Here is a 13227-nt window from a genome sequence, read left to right as displayed (position 1 = left end):
GTTCTGCCAATAGTTCTGCCAATTTCAATATGCTGTTGTATTGCTCACGCTACCCTTGGCTTCTCAGTACCCGGTGATGCATTGTTCGGCTCAGCCCTTTCAGAGATCTGAGCTATTCTAAGGGGTAGATTTTGTTTACAATCGTCAGGTCACCCCTACCAGCCATCCAGGAACTGTGCACTTCGCACTGTTCCAAGAGGGCAATGAACATCATCAAAGACACAACTCATCAAGCACACAGACGGCTCTCCCTTCTACCATCAGGGAAGCAGTACTGCAACCTGCGGTCCCACACAAGCAGACTGAGCAACAGCTTTTAGCCACAAGCCATCAGACTCATCAACACACTGAAGAAAACCACATGAACATTCCATGAACATTTCTTCACCATGCCACTGGCACTTTACTCTTGCACCTTGTATACAGATCTACACTTTTGACTTTACTAAGACCACTGATTGTACTTCTGCTACTATGTGTGTGTGTGTGTTATGTCAGTACTCTTATTGCACACTGTGTGTGTGTGCGTGTGTGTGTGTGTGTGTGTGTGTGTGTGTGTGTGTGTGTGTGTGTGTGTGTGTGTGTGTGTGTGTGTGTGTGTGTGTTGTATTGTATTGTATTGCACATGTCTATATCAGTATGTTAGTGTTTGAAAAACTGCACGTGTGAGTGTGTATTGTCTGTGTGTATACAGTACTGTGAATGAATGTGTCAGAGAAAGAATTGTAAATTCATGTATGAGTAGGTCAGTTGTGTGTGTGTGTGTGTGTGTGTGTGTGTGTGTGTGTGTGTGTGTGTGTGTGTGTGTGTGTGTGTGTGTGTGTGTGTGTGTGTGTGTGTGTGTGTGTGTGCGTGCGTGAGAGAGAGAGAGAGAGAGAGAGAGAGAGAGAGACAGAGACAGAGAGAGAGAGAGATTATTGTCAATGTCTTATTTAAATGTTTTTAGTCAAACTGCACATTGGAGACAAACGCAATTTCAAACTTCTGTGCTAACCCGGTTACATAGATTTTTGACAATAAAGTACTCTTGACTTGACTTGACTCTCCTTCAAAGGACACACAGTGGGTTGTATAAAGTTTTATAAAGTATAAGTATAAGTACTCTTACAGTAATTACAACACTAGTGATGCAATATTACATGGTTTCAACGTTGTAATATCATACATTGTAACGACATCTGTAAGAGTGCTTCCACTTCTGCTTTGCAGTGGAACACTGCAGTGGAACACCATATTTAAAGGGACAGTTTGGTCAATTTCAACATGCAGTTGTATTGCTCACGCTACCCTTGACTTGTCAGTACCTGGTAATGCCACATTTTTCGGCTCAGCCCTTTCCGAGATATGAGCAATTCTAATGGGGGCAGCGTTTGTTTACATTTTTAAAAAATGAAACATAGGCCAACTCCAAATATTTTCACAAAAGGTACTGCTGTTTGCTAGTTGTCTGCTGATGTTTTATAACCTTTTGGATGTTTTTGGGAATAAATAAAAATGTTTTTTTGAAATGTAAACAAAGAGCTTCCCCCATTACAATGACCAGGATCTCGGAAACGGCTGAAGAAGAAAAAAAAAAAAATCTCAGGCACTGACAAGTCCAGGGTAGTGTGAGCATTACAACTGCATGTTGAAATTGACCAAACTGTCCCTTTAACACTGAGTGCACAAATGGGGTCTTTTGTTGTGACCAGTTTTTTGTTAATGATAGAAGACTAATTTGAAGCGACCCATGAACAAAAATAATGACTGGATGGTCATGTCTATACTGAACTGCTGTTGGCACCCTTCTCCCCTGTTCAGAAAGGTATCTGAGGGCATGACTTTCACTGAGAAAGCAGGCTTAATTGAAGGTGATATGTTCTTGGGTGATAAGGGGGGGGGGCATTAGTCTATTTTCTTTTTAAATATAGAGGAAGGAAGATATATAGAGCATGAGTGAGGGGTTTCTCGTGGTATGACCAAAAAAACCTTTGGATGTACGCAAGACAAAAAAAAGAAAAAAGATTGAGAAAAACTGCTGTACACTACATAAACCGTTTATTATTCAATTTCCCCACAAGATGGCACTAAAGGCTAATGGTAAAAAAAAAGAAAGAAAATGATCTTACATTGGGGTGTGTTTGGTCTTTCCTCTGCTGGTAAAAAGCTAGAATTGAGCATGGTGCCTTGGCTTCCTTGAGGGGAACAAAAGAGGCAATGTAGCTTTTCAGCATTCTCTGAACTGTATAAGCACCCGTTGTCCTCGTAGCTGTTTTTAGTGTTCTTTGTACTGTACTAGTGTCCTTGTTGTGGCTCTCACTGCCAGTGTTGTCTAAACATGGACCTACTGTATGTTCGCAGTAAAATACATAGAGAAGTTCCCTCAATGCTCTCACTAAGCCTTAAAAATGGTCTAAGTCAAGCAAACATTTGTGTCCATTCAATATTTGTGCCACAAGTGCATAGGTATGTTACCATGAAGGGAAAAAAAACAATTTTAATGCCCATACTTAAAACTCAAACAAGTATAACGCATTTATTAACAATTCATGAAATTCTTTGAATACTACCACTGAGGCCGACACTTTCATCCAGTAATCATATAATCAGTAATCATCCAGTACTAACAAGGGGCACATTCAGTGACGCACAAGGCTATTTGATTGTGATGTGGGAGTCATATTACAATGGACACGTGGAGAGCCAGATGATGCTTCTACACTTGACACAATGCTTGTCCAAGCATGTCGATGCACTACATGCTTTTTTTATTTTGATTTGTTTATGTACTTGTTCGAGGAAAAAAAACTAATAATAAGGACTTGAACTCAATAAAGTTTTAATTCAGGTAAATGTTGCAAGCACTTTTCTAGAGTTTTACTGTTACAGTAAAGCCAGCCAGTAAAGAACAAGATAGCAAAGGAAATGAATTAACTTCATTTACTAAAAGAGAGAGGTTGCAACAGCAGTAACCACTGACAAATTCCCTCTCGCGTGGGCCTAGAGTGTGACATCCCAATGCTATGAGAGGCCAATGTTGCAAACAGTTTTCTGTATGCATATGAATGTGTATGGAGGACAAGGACTTGTACAGTGTACAGAATGAGTCTGAGGTTTGCCTCGAAACATTCCAAGGAAGGAGGGACCTGCATATGTAAACATTTTGACAACAGAATCAGAGGCCATAAGGGATCTATCTGCCTTATCCATATGGACTTGGGCATTGTGATGATGGAACAAGAAACACATTTGCCTTAGTGGTTGTCAGTAAATATAGATGGCGTAATAATGTTCCATTGAGACGCATGTGCGATAAAGGACCAAGACAGCTCAAGAAACTCGATAATGTGAGAAGCAAAGAACTCCACCAACTTATGCAGTGTATCTTTGGCCAATTAACATTTTGTTACTTTATAAACTGTTGTTACTCTATAAAGTGTACATTGCTTATATTATAACACAAGAATTGCCATTGTTCAAGTTATAAAAAGGTGACCGTGTGAGAAAGAGTGATGCATTATTTTTTTACGAGACAGATGACATCTACTCATAAATTGTACTGTTGTATCTAGCTGTATATATAGCTAAGGTACATTAGGACACCAAGGTTTACACCTGGCAATAGAGTGCCAAAGTTAAACGAGTTACACAATTGGAGAATTGTGGGTCTGAAATTGCTTCATAATTTGTTAGCTGACATCACTTTACAGGTACAAGAATAATTGAATTTTATTTGGAATAGTAATTGAATAATTGCATAATAATTGAATAATTATTACATCCGGACCATTTATGGAGGCTCAGCTATGCTATGTGTAGCTTTGTTTTGTTTTATTTTTTTGTTTTATTTGTTGTATTTTGTTTGTTTGTTTTTTTAGAAATAGCGAAAGTGTCAATTAAAAAAATAAATAATAATAATAATAATAATAAAATAAAAAACACTTTGATTGCATTTGGACAGTAAACAGTGAAGTCATAATTGCTGGCATTGGCAATTCTACCTGAGATCTGTTACATTTGTTTGATGTAACAATTGACATCCTCTGATGTAACAATGAAGGTTCACAATGTATCTTTGACCCATTTGACTTGGCTTAGAAGTCACCTAGGACACCTAGGACCATTGACTTGTATGACAGGAACGTGGCAGGGGTGGACGTCTTTTTCCAGTCAGGCCTCGCCAAGTCGATTGGTTGCTGGTAGCGGAAATGCGCAACTCATGTGACAGGGGGAGGGAACTCCGTGTACTTTTCTAGACTGGGGAGGCGTTCCATTTTGTCAGTGTGTAAAACGCTCACCCGGAGGTTCAGTGGAATTCACCAGACTCGACAGCTAACAACATGAAGATCTGGACCTCGGAACACATATTTAAGTGAGTACATATTGACATGGCTTATTTCGATAACACCAAATTCATTTGAACAGTTCAATACAAAATCGCAGTGAAAAAGCTACATAGCTAAAGCCTACCCAGCTAATTTTAGCAGCCAGCTAGCTTAAGCCATTTGACATTGCTAACAGTTACGTCAGGAAGAAAGATTACTACGATAACGATATGAATGCTAGTTTATAAGGATATCACTTTGTTTTGGGGGTCAGGTTTACATATGCTTTGAGTATTTAATGTAGACTTAGTCCGATGACTGGCAGTTTGCTATGAACTAGATGGCACTTTGTGACCGGTTGATTTGGCAGTGTAGAACCCTATGCCCCCCGACCTCGTGGATTTTGATAAGACTTCAGAAACATCCAGCTCGTATTGCACCTATTTGTTCTCCTGCCTTATCCGCACAACTATATTTGAAGAAGTCGATCCACTATATCTGACAGTAGCGGGATAGTTACAGCTCAGTACTGCCCGATGTCCATACTGCAACATTCATTTCAGCAGAACTCATGATAACCGGTTGCCACAGAAAAGCAGCTCTGTAGTCGAACAGACTGACAGGCGTACAAATGAACATAGTAGTTGTACACTTACTGATTGCATAAACCTTTGTGTACCTATATGATTCCAGAAGGTCCATTTCCCTACTGAAATGCATTTTAGTCTGTATGTGTAGATATGTCATATTTCAGTTGTAGACGGAAGTCTGGTGGTGCGCGCAGATGTAATGTTACCCAGCTTTCATAAAAATGTATGAATGGTTTCCTTTAATAGAGCACGACATCATCAATGTGCACTCTTAAAATCAACCAAGTTATGCAAACATGAATATACATGTAGCCTCGTAACCTTCGTAACACAAACCTACCGGCCTCTGTAGGTCATACTGAAGTGAACTAGGCTAACTTTTGTTACCTAATTTGGCTAACTGTTAGCTGACTGTGAATGTTAATGTACAGCGTTGTGAAATGGTATTGCATGGGTGAATGCATAATAGCATACTAGTATCAGGGGTGGAATGGTAACGACACTGATTTGGTCTAAATGTGCTTAAATGCGATATTTGTCAATTCGGTGTTGTTGGGTAGATGTACGTAGACTGTTCAGTGTGCCATGGTCAACTCTCACCGGTGTTCTTTTATCGTCGTTCCGCGAGAAGGCAAGCGCAGTCATTGCGTAACTACCCTTGAGTTGAAGGCTTTCTGGCTAGCTGGCTAACCTTTTCCCTACATTTTGCCGCGCCTCCACTAGTAGGACGTCAGATTGCACGTGATGTTCAGAGATCACCATGGCAACAGCTCCCACTGATTCATGATTCCACTGCTTTGGAAGTGAGCTAGAAATTTCTTGCTATCTGGATGCTGCACCTACCAAGTTCAAGCAGGCAGGCTTGCAGTTGTTTTTTTCCCCCTGACAATTGAACGTTTTTTCCCCAGCCTTCTGCACTCAGTGAATATTTAATTCCCGTTTATAGTTTTCTAAATGAGTGGTCCAATTGACATGGCCAACAGTGACACGAGTCGAAGCAGTATATGTACTCGTTGCCCTTCCTAGTGCATCAAGTGTTTTGATCCAAGATGGAAAAATGATTGTCTTGCCCCCATTCGGTGATTGAATAAAAGAGTGAAGTCCTGTTGTGCTGTAGAATTCCCTAGTACCAAGTAAGATGAGCTGTCCCTAGTGTAACTCTGACCTTATGCAACTCACAAGATTCGAATTACAGTGAAGCAAAGCATCGTTGAAAACGACGGATACCTGATGCAGCGAAAATGAGCATGGTGTGACATCACTTACTATCAGTGTGTGACTGTGCTAGTTCCTGTTACTTATATTCTGTCCATCAGTTTAGATGAAGTGAAAGTGTTTCTCCACCTTTTTTTAGGCGAGGCACCCTTTCAATTCGTGAAAAATTTCAAGGCACCCCAAACCAGCAAGCCGTAACAGGGCATTACATCCAATACCACAAAAGCTAGTAGAATTGGGAGACGGGCGGAATTAGGCGACTTGGCTATAACACATTTGGAGACGTCACACGACCGACGTTCGAAGTTGCAGCTGACTGGGGCGACCTATATTTACGTAATTGTGCGTAAATAGCAGATGAAAGATTCCACTGACTAACATTAACTTATCAATTTAGACAATATGTATTATATTACATAGTTTATTTATCAGCCACGTTTCCTTGGCACCCCTGTTGAGAAACACTGCACTAGTAGCCAGAATTAGGTCAACCTCAGGGAACAGACAGGAAGCTACAGGGTGAAAGTGCATCTGTGACTGACGCATGCATGTCCTCTTTTCCACAGCCACCCATGGGAGACGGTGACCAAAGCCGCCATGCAGAAGTACCCCAACCCCATGAACCCCAGTGTGGTTGGAGTGGACGTGCTGGACAGGAGCGTGGACAACCAGGGGCGTCTCCACAGCAAACGGCTACTGAGCACGGAATGGGGCCTTCCATCTATAGTCAAATCCGTAAGTACACCTGACTGCCTTGCCGCTGTTACACTGCATTCAGTGTTTGTGAATCGTCACAATTTCTGCTCCAGAAACCTCTGCATAACACTGTGGCTTTGGATTTTAATATGCTTAAGTTACCCACCCAACTACTGTAAAGGCAGGGTAGTCACGTTATTCGACATGCTCATTTCTTTCCATGTGAGCTGGCAGGTAAAGCGTGTGAATAGCTGGAGGTCTATTTCTGTTAGGGGGGGTTGGGTTTTGGTAGAGGGGGGCGTCTGGGCTAAGGAGGTTACGAACTTGGCTGGCTGCCAGTTTATTCCTGAGTATGGCACATGCCGTCCAGGGCCCCTGTTACATAACTGTGCTGTCTAATGTGTAGTAGTTTTTTTTCTGGCTGTCCCACAGACCTGGCAGAGATACAGGATTGCTAAAGGTTCCCCCTCACCTTTGTACTCTCCCGTGAGTTTGACGTCAAATGCCTTTTGGCCTGTGCTGCAAGAGTGGCTGTGTGCACATTAATTTGGCTCAGAGACCCCGTTTGATTAGGAGGGAGGATTGTGGGCTTATCTCACTCAGTTCAGGTGCATGTGGAAATCAGTGGAAGTGTTGTTGGGCAAATCCTGTCACCGCTGTGCTGTCAGCCGACTAGCTGATCTTGTGTTTCTGCTCTGATCATGTAAGGGCTGCACTAATCCATTTGTGTTTGACCTTAAAAGTGTCCGGGGAAAGTCAAGACAAGCCTTTTCACACAATGTTCTTTTATTGACAGAATGTAAATCAATAATCTCAATGATGGAAACGAATACAGTAAGCTGTATGCCATAAATGCATATTATGCATGCAATTTAACAACCACAGAACACCACAGATTATTATGTTATGCAAGACCTTCCTGATACTGCTATGAGCACAGCCACTCATGGTATCCACACAGTCAGACTTGTTGGCTTTATCGTATCGGCAAGATCGGTGTTGTATGACTAGTACACACACTCATTAACCTAGCCGACATGTTTTTATCTAGAGAAGCATAGGTCCAGAGAAAGGTCACTGAAGGCGGCACGAGCCACCTAATAATAAAGTTCGGAGCTCACACTGACCAGCTGCCATACCAATGGTTGGCAACATAATGTTGAATCAACTCCCGGCTCTAAGCATGCGCGCGCACAGCATTTCTGACGGCCACGAAGCCTCAGCTGAGTGAGTTGAAAGCACATGCTGCAGGTGGCTGTGGCATTGGAGTTTCTGGAGGGAACAAGAAGGTCAACTGTCTGACTGATTAGACGTTTGAGGGGATTAGCCTATCTGCTCCCTTTGCTGCTGCTGCTGCTGACCAATGGCTTTGGCTAATATCAGTGGCTACAGCACTAGCGTAGCGAGAGATAACATTTTGATGTACACTTTGTATATGTGGCATTTTGGTGATATTGTGACTGGTACGGGTGTGTGATTTATAAACGTCTGTTGTGTCCACAGATCATCGGTAACACGCGCACATGCACTTACATCCAAGAGCACTCAGTGGTGGACCCGCAAGAGAAGACGTTAGAACTGCAATCGGCCAATGTGAGTATATACACACTTTGCTTTTCTTTCCCACATAACCAGGATTAAAAAACAAGAGGTTTATGCCCTCCGTACATTGCCAGTTCAAGATAATGAATGCTGGTGAACAAGAATAAGGAACCATTCACTGTACACGTACCATCTCTGGAATGAGACTGAACCAGATTTCCACAGACCACAGCGTCTTTTCACATGGGTGTGGAGGTGACGAGAGAAATAATGTGTTGTCTTTGTTTTGTTTTTTTTGTCGTCCCCCCCTTTGAAATATTGCAGATCACATTTACGAATATGGTGTCTGTGGACGAGAGGCTCATATACAGGCCGCACCCAGAAGATCCAGAGAAGTAAGGCTCCTTTTCAGCCATCTTATTTCTGACACTCCATGCCTCTTTGGAATGCACTTTTGCAGCTGTGCCAAGTAGACGACCTCTTTCTATCTGTCTAGACCTCTTTGTGCCTCTGTCTGATGATCTGCCCCAGTGGTGTTAACCGTGTTAATCTCTCTCTCTCGGTCTCTCTCTCTCTCTCTCTCTCTCTCTCTCTCTCTCTCTCTCTCTCTCTCTCTCTCTCTCTCTCTCTCTCTCAGGACGGTCCTAACACAGGAAGCCCTCATCTCAGTCAAGGGCGTAAGTCTCAGTAGCTACCTGGAGGGGGTCATGGCCAATACCATCTCGGCAAACGCAGGCAAGGTGAGTGCCCTCTCGCCTAGTCCAGGAAGTGGCTGTCTTGACCTGCAATCTTATTGGTCAGCAGCATCGCCTAAACTCTATATTCTAGCCATTCTGGAGGGATTTAAGACTATTTTCCATGGTTACAAGATACCCCAACAAATGTGTGTCAGCAGCCGTGTCTTTTTAAAGCGTTCTATAAATATGTTTGGAAGTCAGAGGCGTGCTCAGTCACTTTTTAGAAAGATGAAAAAAGTATTCTTGTGGGTGCTCTTTGGTTCAAGGTTCAATGTCAAAAAAATTTCTTGAAAAGAGAGAACTTTTCTTCACCAAGGCACTCCAAAAAGTATGGTTAAAAATGTCTTTATTATTATGACATGTCCATTAAGGACTTTAAAATTGCCCACGCGTAGCGGCAGTTGAGCCTTCTTCAGGGCGTTCTATAAATAGTAGAATTGCTCAGTTATGCAAGTGTAATAAACTTGTAAAAGTAATGCTTTGGAAACTTGCTGGTAAGTGGTTTGGTAACTGTTAATTACCCCATGTACTGCTATACATAGCTTGGTATTATTTCCTAGTGTATGGTTTGTGTCCTAGATTTGTGTGGCAAATTAATCTGCATTCTTGTGCAAAAGGTGCTGTAATAGTTGTCAGGGAATGATTGGTGTCCTTTATTTCTGTGTTGGCAAACTAATCTGCACCTGTGAGTAGTTTGGGATCCCGTTACGAAACGAATAAGGATTTTGCGTAATTGTTGATTACTCCGTACAATGCTAAAAGTATGGTTTTAGATTTCTATCCCTAATTTACAGAGTTGGCAAATAAATTGCTTTTAGTGTGCATTTAAAGCAAAACATTGCTACAATTACAGTCAGACCAAACAATTTATTTTAAAAACTCGTCTCGGTCACCATTTTGTGAACCGTTTTGAACATTGGTTTGTAGCAGTGTTGCAATGTTTGACACTCTAAAAGTGATTCCCTTTACAAATACCTGCACCTGCAAAGAAGAAGAAAAAAAACACATGTTTCAAGTTGTGCCATAGGCTACTGTCCTTGTCTTTCATATTGTGTGTAACAAGTCCTGTCCTGTGTTGTGTGTCCACAGGGTCGTGAGGCGATGGAATGGGTCATCAGGAGACTGAACACAGAGATCGAGGAGTTGACCGCCACCGCGCGCGGCACCATGCGGGCGCCCATGGCAGCGGCAGTGGCTGAGAAATGACCCTCCCCCTCCCTACTTCTTGCATCCCTCTAACTCCCTTTCGCTCTCCATCACTCATTTCTAACTCTGCATTCCCTTTTTATCTCTTTCTTTCTTTCTTTCTCTCTTTCTTCCTCTCTCTCTTTCTTTACTGACTGGGAACTCTTCTCCCATGCCAGAACAAGCAGCCTCCTTCTGTGTTACGGATGCAGTCTTCATTCTTTTTTTTTCCTCTCCTTTTTTTCCATTCATGGAAAGTAATTTTTACCCATGTCCCTTCGTCAGGCGTCTACATTAGATGCTGAAGGGATGATCTGGACAGTGACACACAAGGAGGCTGGCCATGACACACCTTACAGCTTCAAAGGCAGTTAGACAGTCAAATCTGCCTTTGATTGGACAAGTTAAGACTAGAGCTCATTCAAGATCCTCGAGGATGCTGTTTGAGAGAATGTGGACATGCAAAAAAACAACAGCAGCAACAACATATAAAAGCTTCACAACAACACCAGGCAATGACCTTGTATTCTCGTTGTCGAGTCTTTTTTGCATTTAGCCTTTAGCGAAAGACATGCCGGGTCTTGCAACTCTCGTATGGCATGGCCAGCGTTCTGAAACGGCGCGAGTGGTTATTTCAAGCAGCCCTGCGCGCCATGACTGCAGTGGATCCACCCCGCCCCGTGCAAGTTCACCTGCCGTGCTGGCCGTGCCCTCACGTGCAGTGTGGCTACAGTCGGCAGCAACAACAACAAATCATAGGCAGGCAGGCTACGGAGGGATCAGCCATGGATTTGTGCTGCACACAGTGCCAAGAAACGGATTTTGCAGCACCAACACCACCTCCACCACTGCTCTCCCCTAAGCTCAGTCACATGGGTCGAGTTGTGAAAAGAACACCTCTGTCCTCCCTCAATAGCTCCTCTGCTCAACGTGGGGAAACGCTCGCAAGTGTTTCCCCTCCTCAGTCTTCTCCAGACTTGAATGTCGAGTACTGTACCAATAATTACTATAATAAATAACTCAAAAGATATTGTAATAGATATTTTTTTATTAACAATACGTCTATTCAGGAGATTTGTTTTGAAGGGAACAAAATCTGGATTGTTTTCTTGTTTTTCCTGACTATATAGCTCTTAGAGTGGACCATCTTGAATGCTTTGTGTATGTAGGCATGGACTGTAAACCTGACATGTAAAGCTGTTTCTTTTTTGATCGCCTAGCAAAGCAGGCTAGCTTTCATTAGAAAACTGCCAGCATTTCCACCTGCATTTGATACAAGACTTGGTATACATATAGAACTGCAACCTTTTTTTTATTTTTAATCGGAATTTAGAGGCAAATTTGACTTTGGTATTCAAAGGTAAAAATGTGTTATCAGAAATAAGTTACACACTGCATCTTGATGCATTAACATAAAGTTAGTAGCTATCTCCTGTCCTGGAAAATGTCACATTCTGTCTCCAAGACATATCCAATCGTGATGGTACTGCACTAGCTTCATCAAAACGATACTCTGCATTTCTGTTAACTTATTGCTTTTTCTTTTCCTTTCCCATGAACTTGTATTGTCCAGTCTCGTGACAAATGCTGGTGAGAGAACTGTGACCATCAACACTGAACATTTTGTTAGGAAAGAAAGGTCAGCAAAGGTTGTGCAAGCTTTCTCTTTAGCAAGAGGCCAAAATGTATGAAGTATGGAACGAAATGTGAAGAGTGGTAAACGTGCTTATGGACTTTTTTTTTTTTTTTGAACATTGTGTTGAAGATGCTCTTTTTTTGACCGTGGGGGGGATTCATAGCAACTATTTATTTATTTATACAATAGGATTTTCCAAGCAGTTTGTAAGGCAAGTGGGTCAGTGACAGAAAAAAAACAATACTGATGCATTTAATGTTTTTATTTCCAGAGCACTGTTCCAGTGTGCTTTTATTGTGTGACGTGTAAAAGCAGACAAAAAAATCTGTCTATTGTGAACACTTAAAAGACTAACTGCTCTTTGAGGTGTTTGCACAGTATTACACATTCAAATTTACCTCTTATGGGCCTAAGAAATGGTTTATTGCACTTAAATGAATGCAGCTCATTTTGCCCGTTTTGCATTAAGACTGGACAACTGCTAATGGAACAGCAGCATATCCCATCTCTTGTTAACAACACATGTACTCATAGTAAGTCACTGGTTTGGGGACTATTTTGATGAAAATAAATAAATATGAAAGTATGACTTTCTTTGGTCCTTGTGTGTTTGTTGGGAAGTTACACAACGCTATGACTTCAAGCCTGTGGTCTAAATGAAACTGGTGTGTAGTGAACAGTTCCTTTGTTGATCCTTAGGGGGCAATTGAGGTGTCAAGTAACTTGCACATAAAGATTATTTTTGCATTGTCACAAGTATGAAATCTGTACTGGAGTGTGTGAGGAAGTGGATGACCTCTGACCTTATGTTATGGTGTACCCATTTAACGCCGTCCCAAAATAGCTTATCTCCTCATGTCCTGAACACCACCCATCTCTTGCCACCAAAGCTGGGAACCACTAAAGTGCATCCTTCTGCGATGTGATATTTTCCAAGTCCTATCCAAATCAGTAGTTGCAAGCAACTGGACTTCTTTTTGAAGTTTCACAAGCATGGAAGCAGAGTAACAGTTATTAATGTCTAAGGCCTACCCGGCTGAATAAAAAAAAATCCCCATTCTCAAGCAAACTAACTACATTATCATCAGTAGTATACTTCATAGAAATTGGTCTTTTGACATGACTCTGTGGGTGTAGGTTGATTGGCTGGTGTTGTGCTTTCTGTGAGGGATAAGGGGATGAGCAATTTACTGATATTTTTAGGCTATCTCTGATGGAAGCAATGGGAATCTTTGGGGCTTTAACTTAAATGTGTGAAGAACCCATTTTTTGCTCACTATCAAGGAATCAGAGCATATCAGATGGCAAGAGTCAGGTTAGGG

General features: G+C 41.9%; 1 protein-coding gene across 1 annotated transcript; it reads left to right on the top strand.

The window, feature by feature from the left end:
• Window positions 1-4096: 4096 nt before the first annotated feature.
• On the top strand, window positions 4097-10793 carry prelid3b (PRELI domain containing 3). The gene is made up of 6 exons (XM_063214909.1): window positions 4097-4351; window positions 6676-6844; window positions 8309-8398; window positions 8672-8742; window positions 8985-9087; window positions 10174-10793. The coding sequence occupies exons 1-6, from the start codon at window positions 4320-4322 to the stop codon at window positions 10288-10290; spliced, it is 582 nt and encodes a 193-aa protein (XP_063070979.1). The 5' UTR covers window positions 4097-4319; the 3' UTR covers window positions 10291-10793.
• Window positions 10794-13227: the final 2434 nt, after the last annotated feature.

This window comes from Engraulis encrasicolus, chromosome 14 (genome assembly GCF_034702125.1).
Source record: "Engraulis encrasicolus isolate BLACKSEA-1 chromosome 14, IST_EnEncr_1.0, whole genome shotgun sequence".
Classification (NCBI taxonomy): Eukaryota; Metazoa; Chordata; class Actinopteri; order Clupeiformes; family Engraulidae; genus Engraulis; species Engraulis encrasicolus.
This window is presented reverse-complemented; position numbering and strand designations above follow the sequence as displayed.